This window comes from Opisthocomus hoazin, chromosome 17 (assembly GCF_030867145.1).
Source record: "Opisthocomus hoazin isolate bOpiHoa1 chromosome 17, bOpiHoa1.hap1, whole genome shotgun sequence".
Taxonomy (NCBI): Eukaryota; Metazoa; Chordata; class Aves; order Opisthocomiformes; family Opisthocomidae; genus Opisthocomus; species Opisthocomus hoazin.
The window spans coordinates 2,931,349-2,946,499 of record NC_134430.1 but is presented as its reverse complement, the minus strand read 5'-3'; the positions used below and the strand labels follow the sequence as shown (position 1 = coordinate 2,946,499).

The following is a 15,151-nucleotide window of genomic DNA, read 5'->3' as shown; positions in this document are numbered from 1 at the left end:
GACTCGCATCCAGCTCCTCCTTTCCAATGTCCTACAGCGCAATCCTCTGGCTGCCCTTTGCTCAAGCGCTTGTAGACACTGCCCTAGCCCAGGGCACGGGGGGAAATGGGGGCATCTCCTCTTCTGCCTGGAGAAAGTGGGGTGTGACAGCCTCGTCCGGTCTGCAGCGGCGACGGGGACGGTGCGTGTGCCACCGGCGGCTGCAGCGGCCGGACCGGCGTTGTCCTGAAGCTGTAGCAGGGAGAGGTTTCCCTTCTCCCCCCGTCCTGTGCAGCAGGGCCGTGCGCCGGTCAAAAGAGGGGAAGGATGGGGACCAGTGCCGTGCTGAGCTCAGCTGCCAGCACTGCTGGGTGGGAGAGGGCTGGGGGGCTCGGGTGGGATGTTAGGGACGAGTGTCTGAGCTTCTGCCTGGACCGAGCCCTTCCCCAGACCAGTCCCAGGAGCCAGGGCCCCATTGCTGTCCCTGTAATTAAATTACTGGTGCATCATGTCTGTAATCAGCTTTGCGGAGAGCGTCGCTTAGCAGGGGTCTCCCACGAGCAAGGGAGGGCTCCCCAAAGCACCCCCGGTGTGGGCAGAGCTGGGTTGCCCTTCCCGCAGCCACCTTGGCCAGCTGTTGTCCCCAGCTGTCCCCAACTTCCCTGGAAGCTTCGTTAGGGTGATTGCCACCAAACTGGCTCCTCCCAGTCACCCTCTGGGAAGCCAGCACCAGCCCTGACCCCTCTGCTTTTCCCTCTCTGCAGGTCCATCCCTGGTACGTGACGGTGCTGGGCTCTGCCCCGCGGCCTGGCAGCATCCCACCCCAGGGGCTGCCCCTTCCCGGACCCTCAGCCCGTGGCCTTGGACCTGTCCAGCCGGATCCCAGCCCGCTGCCGTCGCTTTAGGGTGTCCTGGGGAGGTGGAGATGGCGGGGATGGATGGGGAAGTGGATGTGGTGGCACAGCATGGTGTACCAGCACGGCATGGCATGTCGGCATGGCACGGTGTATCAGCACAGCATGGCACAGCGTGCCACGGCGTGGCCGCCAGCTCAGCAGCACGGGGAGCACAGGGGTGGGGACAGGGCTGTGCTTCACCGCTGCGGAGACGGGCAAAGGTGGAGTTACCCCGTTGTTCATCCCGGGGAGCTGGTCCGACAGGAATAGGAGCAGCAGTGGGGTGCGGCTCGTGAGTGGCTCCGGTGGCCTGGTCCTGGCCCCGGTCCCAGCCCTCGTCCTGCCCGGGCGTGTGAGGACCCCAATGGATCCAGCTGCCAACCTGGGGGCATCGAGGGGCTCTCATGGCCTGATCCCGGCCCGCTGAAGATGTGCCAAGTGGGTGAGTCCGAGTCCGGCGTGGTGATCGTGACTTCAGGTTTCCCAGCACTGCCCTTCTGCAGGGGAAACTGAGGCAGGGAGGGAGGGGAGCCACGGGGCACAGAGCTGGGCTGAGCAGGGGGTAACGGTGGATGTGTCAGGAGAGCGGCCTCAGCGTGCGTCCCAACAGGGGACTCTTCAGTGGTGCCCAGCGACAGGGCAAGGGGCAACGGGCACAAACTGGAGCAGAGGAAGCTCCAGCTGAACCCGAGGAAGAACTTCTTCCCTCTGAGGGTGATGGAGCCCTGGCCCAGGCTGCCCAGAGGGGCTGTGCAGTCTCCTTCTCTGGAGATATTCCAGCCCCGCCTGGACGCGGTGCTGTGCCCCCTGCTCTGGGTGACCCTGCTTGGGCAGGGGGCTGGGCTGGGTGACCCACAGAGGGCCCTGCCAACCCCTGCCAGTCTGGGATTCTTTGGGGAAGCTGCTGCTGCGCTGGGTCTGATGCTCCTCAGACACTGCTCACAGCACCGGGTGCCGAAACCCTGCGCTGGAGCTGTCGGTGATGGCAGCTGCTCTCGCAGAGCTTCCTCATCGCTCTGGGGAGCCCCAGCCCTTCCCAGCCACACCAGGGACGCCGGTCCCCACGGCCACTGGCCCTGCGCCGCAGCGCTGGTCCCAGGAGAGCCGGCTGGAGCGGTGGTTTGCAGAGCTGGGCTGCCAGCAGTTGCCACCACGTTGCCTCCTGCCTCGTCCCCTCGCCAGCATGGGGCACCTCCTCGGGGCTGTCCCCAAATGCCCCAGGCCTGGGCTGAGTGCGGCCCCGGGGCAGGAGGGACAGCTCAGCGTTGGCCACCCTGCGCCTTGCTGCCTCCTCACCCAGCCCTCATCCCCGCTCCGTCTCAGGCCACCTCGATCCCAGCAGCCACCGAAGGCTCCTCATGAAAACAGGCCTCATCCTCCTCATCATCGGGCACCTCAACTTCATCACCAGCGCCCTCGTCCATGGCACCGTCCTCCGCTTCGTGGTCAACCCCCGGGACGCCATTTCCCTGCAGTACATGGTCGCCAATGCCACCTCCGTCATCTCCGCACTGCTGGTACCGCGGGGTGCGGGGTCAGAGGGTGCGGGGGGACGTGGAGGGGGTGTGGGGTGCATCTGGGGTGGGTGCGGGTGTATGCAGGGTGGGCAGGGGGCGGGATGCAGGAGGATGTGGGATGGATGAGCTGTGGGTGCAGGGTGGACAGGAGGACGTGGGATGCAGGAGGATGCGGGATGGATGAGCTGTGGGTGCAGGGTGGGCAGGATGTGGGATGCAGGAGGATGAGGGATGGATGAGCTATGGATGCAGGACGGGCAGGAGGATGCGGGATGCAGGAAGATGCGGGATGGACACTGCTCCATCTCCCCTTCCCCACCCTAAATAAGCCTTTCTAGCACAAAACCGGGGGGATTAAATGCACAAGGCATTGTTACTGGGTGGAGGCTGGGGGAGACGAAGCACTGACCCCCCCCGATACCGAATTGGCTGGGTGAGCTTTCAGGGGCAACGTCAGCAGGGAAAGGGGACCCGTGTCCCTGGGGCGGGTGGGTGCCGTGTGTCCCTGACCTCTCCTCGCTTCCTCGCAGACCGTCTCCTGTGGAACAGCCGCCCTCACGCTGTCCCGCTACCTCGCCCCCACCGCCCTCGTAAGCACCCCCGGCCCCGCACCCCTCGCCCAGCACCCAGCAGGCTGCAGCCGTCCCATGGAGCACGCACGGCCGCCGCGTCCCCTCGCTCGGGGACTGTCCCCGGGGAGGGGGCCGGGACAGGCGGCCGCGCACGGCCCTGGCTCGCCGCGCTGCCTCTTCTCTCCGCTCCCGCAGAAATGGGTGGTTTTCGCCCTGAGCGCCTGCAGCAGCCTGGGCTGCCTGTCCTGCCTGCTGGGGCTGGCCGTCTCCATCGGGCTGACGCTGGGCACCCAGGGCCGGGCACTGCTGGGCCCCTGCACTGTCACCAACGTCACCCTTGCCCCAGCCTCCCGCGAGTGCCCCTTCGATCCCACCCGTGTCTATGTGAGTCCCCAGCGGGCTGCGGGCTGGGGAGCGGGGAAGCGTGGGGACCTGACGCCTCCGTGTCCCCGCAGAGCTCCACGCTGTCCCTCTGGGCCATCTCCCTGCTGCTCGACGCACTGGAGATCGTCTTCGGCATCCGCTGCCTCCTGCTCGCCCTCGACCTCCTCCGCCTCGGCCGCTGCTGCCGTGGGGCACACCGGAGAAAGGTGACTCCCGGTCCCTGGGCTCAGCACCGACCCGCTCCCGTGCAGGGCTGGGACGGACCCGTCGGGGCTTGGGGGCTCGGGAGACAGGGGTCGGACGTGCCACCCGCAGCTCTCGACCCCCTGGCCCCGCTCTCAGCAGTCTCTCTGGCTCGCAGGTCTCCTTGCAGGCAGCCCCTGCGGAGAGCCCGGACCCTGGGCAGTGCCTGGGCTTGCTGGGGCTGGGTGACGAGGAAACCGCCCGGCTCTGAGCAGCTGCCGAGGGCTGATCCCGTGCATGTGCCCCGGCCAGCCCTGCCCCGTCCCAGCACCCACACAGCCCCGCAGCAGGCACCGGCTGCCCCCCAGCCCAGCAATCGGGCGGACACGTCCCCTGGATGCCACCAGCCAAGCCACACCAGCCCATCCCCGTGGCCTCGGGTCGCAGCGAGGGACGTGACCGGGCTGGATCCGGACCCTGCGGGGAGGAACTTTCCCCTGGGCATCGTCGGTCCCTCTCCCGCCGCAGACTGCACCGACACAAACTTTATTCTGCAGGTATTAAAAGACCAGAAGCGCGTCCCCTCCCCGCGGCCGCGGGGCTGTGGGGAAGGGGCTGGCCTGGCCCCGCTGCCATGGCAGTGTGTGCATGCGGGGAGGAGTGCTGGGGGGCCCCCCAGCCACCGGGTCGTCGTCCCCTGTGCCGTGTCCCCGCACCCACCGGGGATGCAGCGGTGGCTTCGCCGCCAGCCTTTCCCACCGGGCTGGGTCGTCTCCCTGCTCCGAGCCCCCGGCGCTGGGGGGGACCGTCCTCGCTCGGGGCAGCCCCTGCCGCAGCTGAGCCAGGGCAGGAGCCCCCCAAATGATGGGGACCATCCCCCCGGGCTCCCCCTTGCCCCATCCTCAGCTGGGATCCAGCTCTTTCCCCACGAGGGGCCGTGGGGGCACGGCGCTGGGGACCGCGGGGGCCGGGCAGGGGACAGTGGCAGTGGCCGGCTGCGGGGTCAGGGGTGGCGTGGGGCCGTGGGGGGCCGTGGGGGGCCGTGGGGGGCCATGGGGGTCCGCGGGGCTCAGAGCTGCGCGGCACCGCTGGGGTCACACTGCAGCAGGCGCACGATGGACGGGTCGCTCTTGGCGCCTTTGATGAACTCCTCCAGCGAGAGCTTCCCTGCAGGGGGGGGGGACACGGCTCAGCCCGGCGGCCACCGCCCCGGCCCGGGTGCGCACACGGGACTGGGGACCCCCCGGCACCGCTGACACCCACGCCCCCGGGGTGAGCACCCCCGGGCTGCGGAGCACACCGAGCCCCTCCGGCTGCCGGGGCTCCCCCCAGCCGCCCCGCCGGCCGCGAGCCATTTAATCAGCGTGCGTGCGGCTCCTTCTAAGACCCCCGGATTTAGCCATGAGACCTTTCCCTTAATCCCCTCCATCCCCTCTCATTTACCGTCGTTATTAGTATCCATCTGTCGGAAGATTTTTTCCGTTCTTTTCTCCGGAGTCGATTCATCTTCGGGCATGTTCATCACGGAGGAGACCATTTTGTAGATGGCCTGGGAGCGGGAGACGGGGATGAGGGTGGGTGCAAGGTGGGGCAGCTGCCATCGCCCACCATGGCGAGATGGCTTCGCTGCCCTGGGCGTGGGGCTGGCGTTCAGCCCCCTCCCCATGCGATCGGGCCGCGGGGGGCTTCAGCTCCCGGCACAGCCGGGGCGGACGCAGTCGGCAGCTCCAAGGGAACGACCCGGCTGCGGGAGGCGGGCGGGAGCTGCTCCCGCCAGGAGGAGATGCCCACCGAGGTGACACCGCGGTGCCCTCGCGAGTCACCTCCCGATGCCGGTGCCACCGGGCTGGGGTCCGGGCGAGGGGAGCGTCTCCTGTCAGCCCACTGACAACGCGTCCCTCCGCCCCGAGGTGCACGGGGACGGCTGCACCCAGCCCTCCCCGGGAGCACAGTGAGAGGAGCCCTGGGACGGGGGGACAGAGGGGTGTCCCCAGGACAGGGAAGGACCAGGGGATGCCCCGGGGTGGGCTGATCCCTGCCACTGCAGAGCTCGGCGAGCGGCTCTCCGCAGACAGCAACGGGCTTTGTCCCAGGCACTGCCAAGCCAACGCGGTGTGCGTGTCCCCAGCCCACCCGCATCCCGCAAGGGGACGGCCACCGTCACGCGAGGGTGACACACAGCGGGGCGAGGGAGCCCAGTACCTGTACGATCTCCAGCATCTCCTCCCGGCTGATGTAGCCGTTGCCGTCCAGGTCGTACATGCTGAAGGCCCACATGAGCTTCTGCTCCAGCTTCCCGCGGGAGGTGACGCTCAGGGCGATGATGAACTCTCGGAAGTCGATGGTGCCGTCGCCGTTGGTGTCGAAGGTGCGGAAGACGTGCTCAGCAAACTTGGAGGCATCGCCGTAGGGGAAGAAGTTGGCGTAGATCTTCTTGAACTCCTCCACGTTGAGGATGCCGGAGGGACAGTCCTTCAGGAACCCCTTGTACCAGCCCTGCAGCTCCAGGTCGGAGAACTCGGTGTTTTCCCGCAGGTCCTGGAGCATCTCCGGGCGCAGTTTGCTGTTCTGCTTCCCCATGCCGTCCCGGGGACGAGCGCTGCGGCGGGGCAGGCGCCTGGCCCGGCTCGGGGGTCCCTCTGCGCTACAGGAGGGGAGAGGGACGGGGCAGCGCTCCCTGGCAGCCCCCCGACACCCGGGCGGATGCCAACGCAGCCCCCTCCATCCCCGCTGCCCTCTCTGAGCCGTCGGGGCCAGCGCCAGGGACCACCCAGCACCGGGCAGCGCCAGCCCCCTTGTCTTTGCGTAATAAGCCCTTATAGCTCATTTGCATAATATATAGGCGATATCTAGCCGGCGTCGGGGGAGCAGAGCAGCCTGGAGGAGGGGAGGGGGCCGCGTTCGGCCCCCCGCCGCAGGCTGGCTGTGGGTCCAGCCCAGCTTTGGGGCTGGTGGGATCTGGGTCAGCTCCCTCGGAGCGAGGGTTATTTTCAGCTCCTCCGCCGCCTCCGTTAATATTTGATGCCTCCGGCTGGTGCGGGAGCCCCGGGGAGGGCCAGGGGCTGCGGGTGTCTCCTCGGGGCCCCCTCCCCACTTCAGGGTGCCCACACCCCTGGGGCACCCAGTGCACCCCATCCCGCTGGGGTTACTGGGAGCGCAGAGGGGCCGGGAGGAGGTCGGGGTGGGTGCCCAGCATCTGGCCACACACCCCAGGTCCCCACACCGGGGGGGGGTCTTGACCCGCTGCCCCCACCCCAAGCTGTGTTGTGACCCCTGTGTGGGGAGAGGATGGGCTCAGGGGGCTTCATGGGTGCTTGGGGGGGTTCAGTGCCTGGGGCACTCACTGTCTTACCTAAAGTGGGCAGGGGGGACGACACCCCCTAACCCTCCAAACCCCCCCAAATCCCCCATACTTCGGGATCGCTGGGCAACCAGGACTCCCCAGGAGCAGCAGCCCAGTAGGGCTGGACCCCCCATTTACAGGGGACTGGGACCCCACAGTGTCTCTCCATCACCCCCCACCCTGGCTCCGTCCCTACTCCAGCACCCCGGGGAAGGGGCTGTGCACCCCCACCCCGCTCAGGGGTCCCAGCTGGAGCCCCCCCGGAGGCTGGCACGACCCCCAGCCCTGCTGCCCGGGGTGGGGGGGAGGACGGACACTGTACCCCCTCCTCCCTGCCCGGGGCAGCTCCCTGCCATGGGAGGGGACCAGAGAGGGGTTTGCAAGGACCCCCCAAAGGGGGGACCTCCGGGGAGACCTCCGGGGGAGGTTTGACACCCCCAGGGAAGATGCTCCCGGGGCAAGGGGGGGCTACAGGAGGTTCCCCCCAAACCGGGCACCCCCGGAGAGAGAGGGGTCGCCGGGGACACACTCAAGGAAAGGTCCCCCCCAGAGCGGGGGGTGGATTCCACGTCCCCTCCGGCAAGATGTGGTGGCGCGGGGGGGGGGCTCTGCAGCCACCAGCGGGGAGGGACGTGCCCGGGGGCTGGGTCCGTGCCGGTGCCCCGGTCCCCCCGGTGCCCCCCTGTCCCCCCAGTCCCTCCAGTGCCCCCCGGTGTGTGTCCCCCCCCCGCTGTCACCTACCTGCCCGGGGACGAGCCGCAGCCGCCGCCGTGCGCCAGCGCAGCCCGGGAGCTCCCGCCGCAGCGCCGGGCTGCGGGGGGGCACCGGGGGCACCAGCACCCCCCCCCCCCCCCCCCCCGGGATCCCCCACCACGCACCGCCCCCCCCCCCGGGACACCGCCCCACGCAGCTCCCTGCCGTGCGGCTCGGGGTGCAGCCCCTGGTCCCCCCCCGGTCGGGGTGTGGGGTGAGGGGGGACACCCCCATGGCACTGGAAAAGGGCTCTGGGAGCACTGGGAGGTGTTGGGAGCACTGGGGGAACTGGGGGCACGCCAGCATTGCCAGCAGCCCCAGGCAGGCACAGCGTGCCCCCCCTCCCCCCCAATCCCGCACTGGGATGGGGGAGCAGGGGGGGTCTGTAACGCACACGCATGCACAGCCCAGTGCATGTCCCGAACTGGGGACCACTCTCCCCACCCGCCCCCCCTGCTGTCACACCCACCCGTCCCCAACCTGTCCCCTCGGAAAAAGCCGCAGGACAGGGGCCAGGGTGGTCCCCACAGGGACGGGGCGAGCCAGGGACCGCGGGGACCCCCAGCTCCCCGGCGTGGGCTTGGCCATCACCTTCCCGCTGGCCCAGGAAGGTGCCAAGCCGGGTGTTTTGGGGCTGGAAGGGGACATTTTGGGTGGGGTGTCCCCAAGCTGGCAGCACCCTCGCTTCTTCCAGGGGCTGGAGCAGAGGAGCTTTCAGCAGCCGCTCCCAGCACCGGGAAAAGGCTCCGGTGGGACAGATGCTCGCTGGCAGGAGGTGCCGTTCCCGGCAGGTTCTCCTGCTTTCCTGCACCAGCTCCGTCCATTCCCAAAGCCTGGGATTGTTCAGCAGCGCCGCGGGGAGCAGATGGCGGGGGCAGATGGGAGGAAGAGGCACTTTCCCCCGAATTACACAAATAAACATGCATAAAGTGATTAAACCCACAGCCCCGGCGCTGGTCTGGGGAGCGCAGGGAAGGGGCTGGGCTGGCCGCTGCGGAACGGGGAGCTGGGGGGAAGGACCCACCCGGATGGGGCTCATTCACCCCCAGATCTGCTGGGCACCGAGATCAACGAGGCTGCCGAGGGAGACCTGGCACCCCCAGGCCTAAAACGGGAACCTGAGGCCAGGCGGGAGATGGAGACCAACCCCATAAAGTGGCCAAAATCCACGGGCCCGTTTCGAAGCGTCGATGGGCAGGGCTTGCCCGAGCCGCTGCCGGCCCAGCGAGGGGGCCCAGCCCAGCCGTGAGGACCACCAGGACCTCGCTGCACCAGGGGAACAAGCACTTATTAATAATAAAGGCAATATTGGGCTCTCATTGTGGGTTTTTTCGCCCCCTTTTTAATAGCCTCGTGGTGGAACCGTTGCCCTGCCTGTTGCTGGAGGCTCCGGAGGAGCAGAGACCCTCACCAGCTCCTGCCTGCCCTTCGCCTGCACCTTTGGGTGCTGAGCCCCCTCCCCAGCGCTGCCGTCTCCCCACCGGTTCCTTCTCCCCCTCCACATCGCAGCAGCCGTGTCCGCACCCCGGTCTGCTCGAGGGGGCCGGAGCTCCACGGGGCTGGGAACCCCCCGTGGGGTCCGGGCAGGGGTCTCGCACAGGACCGGCACCGAGCCCGAGGGGCGTTTCGGGAGGGGGACTGGGCTGGGAGCGAGGGAAGCGGCGGTGAGAGCTGCGGCAGCGGGGTCTCCCCTCATCCCGTGTGGGAAAGGTGTTTGGGGAGGGGGACGGGTGGGGATGGGGCCTTGGGGCGAGCGGAAAGGCGAGGAAAAGGGAAAGGTTCACGCCCTGGGGGGTGAAGGTGTCCCGGGGGGCCGGAGCCAGGCAGCCCCCACGCTGGGCGACGGGGGCACCGGTGCTGGGGTTGGGGGGCAGCGCCGGGCCCCTGGGGTGCGGGTGCCCGTTCCCCTCTTATAATCTTCATATCTATCTTTAATCCCCTCTGCGTGAGCGACGGAGGGCACGGCTGACGCAGGCTGATTTGAAAGCATCCCATTTCCGACTCCAGCCCGGCCCTAAACCCACCTAATCCCCCGCGCTGGCGGGAGGGAGAGGGGGGATAATGCGGGGGGGCACGGGCAGGACCACGCTCCGCCGCCCAACACCAAGTGATTCACAGGGTCCCCCGGGCTGGGGGCAAATGGCCCCCGGTCCAGCCCCTCCGGCTCCTCATCCCCTCCACCCCACAGCCTGGTGGTTTTTTGGCTTCCAGTCCCCTCTGTCACCGCTTTCTCCTCGCAGCGGTGCGGGGACACGCCGGCTCGCGCTCCCGCTGGCGGGTCGGGGGGCTCATGGGGAGCAGGGCTGTCCCCTGGGGGGGTCCCCGCAGGGCTGGCTCGGGGCTGGCTCCCGCTGCGGAGATGCTGCTGGGATGATGGTGAAATGGCCGCGGCTGCCAGGCCCTTCCCCAGCGCCGGCGAGGAGAGACGTGGGGTGTTGGCTGGGAGATCCCCCCTCCTCTTCCTCCTCCTCCTTCTTCTCCTTCTTCTCCTTCTCCGAGCAGGGGATTTCTGTGGGAATTTCCTGCGTTGCCATAGCAGCCGTGATCCTGCGGCAGGGTGGGAGAGAGACCTCCCCCACCCCGACGGGGGACATCCCCGTGTCCCAGGGGTGCCCGGCTCCGCACACACGTGTGCACGCAGGGCAGCCCGTGTTGGCTTTGGCGTGGCCCCAGCTGCCGTCCCCAAGCCAGCGGGGCTCGGTGGTGCTCAGGGTGCCCAGGGCTTGGCGCACCACGGGGGGACCTTCAGGGGCTTTGGTGATCTGGGCCCCAGCATCGGCCACCCCAACATCACAGAATCACAGAATGGTCGGGGTTGGCAGGGACCTCTGTGGGTCCCCCAGCCCAACCCCCTGCCCAAGCAGGGTCACCCAGAGCAGGCTGCACAGCACCGCGTCCAGCCGGGGCTGGAATATCTCCAGAGAAGGAGACTCCCCAGCCCCTCTGGGCAGCCTGGGCCAGGGCTCCGTCACCCTCAGAGGGAAGAAGTTCTTCCTCGGGTTCAGCTGGAGCTTCCTCTGCTCCAGTTTGTGCCCGTTGCCCCTTGTCCTGTCGCTGGGCACCACTGGAAAGAGTCTGGCCCCATCCTCCTGACCCCCACCCTGCAGATATTTATAAGAATTTATTAGGTCCCCAATAAATGGGTTATAATATATATAATATTATGTCCCCACTTGTCCCCGGGAGCATCCTCACGTGCAACCCAGGCGTGGCCAGGGGGCTGTGGGTGCCCTACGGAGGGTCAGTGCCCGGCAGACAAACAGGCTCCGTCACCGCAGCCTGCTGGGGTACTGGAATGAGCTGGGAGGGGAGAGGGCACAGCAAGAGGGGGCTCGGGCTCTGCCCATACCAGCAAACCCACCCAGGGTCTCCCCGATACCCTGCAGACCCCTCCCGTGGGCCCACGCTGGCCCCGGGGCTTGTCCCTGTCCCCACGCCTGCAGGGCCCCGTGGAGGAGGACACAGGGAGGGGGGGCGCGGGGCAGGGGCTGCCGGAATAGCCGAGGATTAAGAGCAAATGCCCAGATAATGAGGATCTTTGGTAAAAAGCCCATTTGTATAATTTAAATCTCTAATAGGCTTCCTGGAATACAAAGCCCTTTGTGATGCCCGATCTCATCTGGATCAGGAGCCGCTCGCTCGCTAAATCTTGACGTGGCGCTGCGGGGATGCGGGGACGTTTCGTAACGGCGTGGCTGCGTCCCGCGTCCCCGCGGTGCCCGCACGCCCACCCTGCAGCACGCCCAGCTCCCCTCGCCCGCGCAGCCAAGGTCGGGGCTCCCGGGGACACGCGTCCTCGTGGGGCACAAGGCGCGTTGGCACCTGGACACGTGCGGTCAGCGGCGTCGTGACGCGGAGCTGGGACGTGTTTCGGGGCGGTTGAGCCACACGCGGGTTCCCGGCTGTAGAAATGGCGGCGGGGGGGGGGGTGGCTGCGGCGGGGCCGAGGGGAGGAAGGCTGCGGTGGGCATCTTGGTGCCCAGTTTTCCGTGCCACCTTCCCTGGCGGGGAGATTCTGCGGACCCCAAGGGGTTTCCCCGCCGTGGAGGCAGTTTGTCGCCGTGCTCCCAGAGCAGCGGTGATGATGGCCCGTGGCCGGGGTCTGCCCCAGCTCGCCCTGTCCGGGGGGTCGGGGGGGGTGGGCGGGGGGGCTGAGCTCTGCCAGGACGTGTCAGGGGCTGGCGGGGGGGCTGCAGCTCATCCCCACCGTGTCCCACCGCAGGGCTCAGGGCTGCAGAGGTGACATTGCCGTCTTGGGGGGTCGTGGCCCAGTTGGCGCAGGAATGGGGGAGACTGGGGGGGGGGGGGGGGTCTGGCGCTGGAGCCAGGGCGCCCAGAGGGGTCCGCACCCGGCCTCGGCCCTTGTCCCCCCGCCCTCCCAAGGACGGTGAAATGCCATCGCCACTGCCACCAGTGCCACCAGTGCCACCAGTGCCACCAGTGCCACCGCCACGCGCGAGCCCCGGGCTCCCTCTCGTGGCACCTGATGGGGCCCGGGGGGGGCAGCGGGTCCGGAGGGCTCCGAGCCGGGGGGGCGGAGCCCCGCGGCGGGACCTCCCGGGCGTGGGGCGGGGGTGGCGGGTCCCCCTCACGCCGGGGGGCCCGGATGGAATTGGGGGGGGGGGGGGGTCCCGGCTGCGGGGTGTCGGCAGGTGGCAGCAGCGGCCTTCGGCAGCGCCGGGCTGCGGGCGGCTCCCCCCCCGCCCCGCACCCTGCCAGCCGGGGACCCCGCACCCCCTGAACCCCCTGGAACGCCCCAGAACCCCGCATCACCCGGCCAGCTGGGCACCCCGCACCCCCTGAACCCACTGCACACCTCAACACCCCCCTTGCACCTTGCAGCACCCTGCCAGCCTAGCACCCCGCACCCCCAGCACCCCCGGAACACCCCAGCACTCCGCAGCACCCGGCCAGCTGGGCACCCCGCACCCCCCAGCACCACCTTGTACCCCTCAGCTCCCCCAGCACCCTGGCAGCCGGGGTCCCTGAACCCCCCAGCACCCCCCTACACCCTGCCATCCTGTACCCCTGCACAGCACCCCCTTGCACCCCACATCACCCTCAGCACCCAGACAGCAGCCCCCTGCACCCCACCACACCCCCTGCACCCCCCCAGCATCCTGCACAGCTCCCCCCGCCCAGCACCGCACCCTGGAAGCCCCCCATGCGGGACCCCCCCACACCCAGCACCCCACACAGCTCTGCCCCAGCCCCGAGCCCCCCCCCCAAGGCCTTGCTCCCCTTCGCGTGTGGCTGCTGCCATGTCCCCTCCGACAGGCAGTGTCCCCCTGCCACGCAGCATCCCCCGCGTGGGGACCCCCAGCTGGGCAGGAACCCCCAGGGGCTGGAGGGGGGGGTCAGAGGGCCCAGAGCAGGTCCTGGTGATGCACTGCCAGGTGAGCTCTGCGATGGGGTGCAGGGCACCTTCACCCCAAGGGCTCGGGGTGCTCCAGGGAGGGACAGGAGATGGTTGGGGGTGACTGAGCAGCTCCTGGGACGTGACTGCGGCTCTGGGGGCCACAGCTGGGCCAGGGTCTCCTGGGGAGCAGCAGCACATGGTCCTCATGGTCTGCCAACATCCCTCTGTCCTGCCATCGTCCCCCAGAGACCCTGGGGCTGGGTCAGGGTCTCCTGGGGAGCAGCAGCACGTGGTCCTCATGGTCTGCCAACATCTCCCACCATCGTCCCCTGGAGACCCCAGGGCCGGGACTGTCCCTCGCTGGGGACATCTGGAGCGTCTCACCACACTGCACCAATTTTCCTCACGGGCTGCGCTTGCGGGAGCCTGGCCCAGAAATGGCCCCTCGCAACGGCCTGGACCCCACAGCGCTGGTTTAGGGACAGTTTTCTGTGTCACGGGGACGTGGTCTCGGTGCTCAGCTCCTGCCAGAGCCTGGCCCAGCACATTTAGGGTGAGGTGGGACAGGCCAGGAGCTGGGTGTGAGGAGGGGGACGGCTGGTGGCCTCCCGGGTGTCGGTGAGGGAAGAGGAGCGACTGGTGAGCCAGAGTGCATAATTAGAGCTGTGGCTTAATTGGCACACGGGGAACGCGCAATCCGTGTCGCGTGACTCGAATAGCGACGTGCTGGCACGGGCTGGGGAGGCAGAGGAGGCTCCGCACCTCCCGGGGACGCAACAGGGGACCAGAGGGGACCAGAGGGGCCAAGACACCCCGAAAGGCTTTGCCCGACGGTGGGAAAGGAGAGGGGAGAGGGGAGGGATGAGCGCAGCATGGGCTGCCCCACGCACCCGGGGGCAGCTGGGACCTGAGCCCCCGGAGGGGACCCCAGCGCGGTGGTGATGTCCCAGGGAACCTGCTGAGGACGGCAGACATCACAGGGCTGGAAAAGAACAAATGTTTCCCCTTGATTTGAAATGGGGGGAAGTAAAAACCAGGGAATGATGGTGTTAACTGTGTTCAGCCTCTGGAAAAATATCAGGACACATCAAAAACCTCCTTGTGGGAGCTTGGGAGGTGTCGAGGCGATGGGGACCTCCTGCATCTGCCACCAGCAACCAGGGCAGAACACCGGCCATCCAGCGGGCTGGGGCCCGGCCGCGGCTCGCTGCCGGCACAGGATGGGCTCCAGCCCAGGGAGCTGCAGTTTGGTGTGACAACCCCTCCACCTCGCAGCTGCCGGGGAATTTGGGGCTCCCTCCGTGGAGGCAGGGGAACCCCCCCTGCCAGCAGCATGCGGGCGCGTCCCGCTGCGACCTCGGCTCTGCATTTCTGCCCGTGGCTGGAGCCGGTTTGGCTCCATCCACCTTGGAGCCGAGGACTCGTGGTCCCGCTCCGGGTGCACAGCCCTCGGAGGAGGCACCCGCAGGAGCCCGGCGTGCGGCGGGGTCTCCTGCGCAGCCTCGTGCTCCGGCAAGGGAAGGCCCAGGGGAAGCAGGAGCCCGGCCTGCAGCCAGCCCCGCACAGCCGTGCCCAAAGCCCCGCTCCGTCAGCGGAGCTTGCCCGGCCCAGCCACACGCGGACGGATTTGGAGTGGGCACCGAGCTCAGCGCAGGCTGCTCCGGCGAGGGGCTGAGCCCTCCCCCACCAGCCTGGGGCTCCTGCTCCTCCCTGGCACCTTCTCCGCCGCTGAAGTGATGAAATTTTAATCTGCTGCCGGGCAGGCGATGAAAGGGCGGCACCGCAGGCGCTTCCCCGGGAAGCAGACGGCTGCGGCCAAGCGGCCGGCACGGCGATGGGGCGCGGCACGGCCACGGCCCCGGTGCCACGACGCAGACACTGTGCCGGGAATTATCATCTGCTCCGGCTGAGGAAAGAGAGTTTGGCAGGACAGGGTCGTCTCCTGGCTCTGGCAGAGGATTTTTGGGTCTTTCTTGGGCGATGGGTGCCTGTCGCTTCTCCGGGAAGGGGCTTTGGTCCATGGGGAGACACTGGGAGCTCTGCGGGATCTCCCTACGTGAGGGGACCCCTCAGAGGAGGCATCTCTTGCTTGTGATCTGCAAACCACAGGGACCAGGTTTGGTGTAACCGAGAGGACCCTGCTGATGCTCCCGGGACCCCCCAGG

At 68.5% G+C, this 15,151-nt stretch overlaps 2 protein-coding genes across 3 annotated transcripts; one reads left to right on the top strand and one right to left on the bottom strand.

Annotated features, from left to right (window-relative positions):
* The first annotated feature begins 1,240 nt into the window (after positions 1 to 1,240).
* Positions 1,241 to 3,802, top strand: TMEM54 (transmembrane protein 54). Its single transcript, XM_075438169.1, has 6 exons — positions 1,241 to 1,317; positions 2,199 to 2,392; positions 2,923 to 2,982; positions 3,160 to 3,348; positions 3,420 to 3,554; positions 3,710 to 3,802. The coding sequence occupies exons 1-6, from the start codon at positions 1,305 to 1,307 to the stop codon at positions 3,800 to 3,802; spliced, it is 684 nt and encodes a 227-aa protein (XP_075294284.1). The 5' UTR covers positions 1,241 to 1,304.
* Positions 3,803 to 4,064: 262 nt separating this feature from the next.
* HPCA (hippocalcin) lies at positions 4,065 to 7,657 on the bottom strand. Of its 2 annotated transcripts, none has more exons than XM_075437865.1 (4): positions 7,616 to 7,657; positions 5,734 to 6,170; positions 4,975 to 5,080; positions 4,065 to 4,698 (listed from the first exon to the last, which is right to left on the bottom strand). In XM_075437865.1, the coding sequence occupies exons 2-4, from the start codon at positions 6,109 to 6,111 to the stop codon at positions 4,601 to 4,603; spliced, it is 582 nt and encodes a 193-aa protein (XP_075293980.1). In that variant the 5' UTR covers positions 6,112 to 6,170; positions 7,616 to 7,657; the 3' UTR covers positions 4,065 to 4,600. The 2 variants fall into 2 exon arrangements, with proteins under 2 accessions (XP_075293980.1, XP_075293979.1); XM_075437864.1 differs by having other exon boundaries at positions 5,734 to 6,175; positions 7,616 to 7,656.
* Positions 7,658 to 15,151: the final 7,494 nt, after the last annotated feature.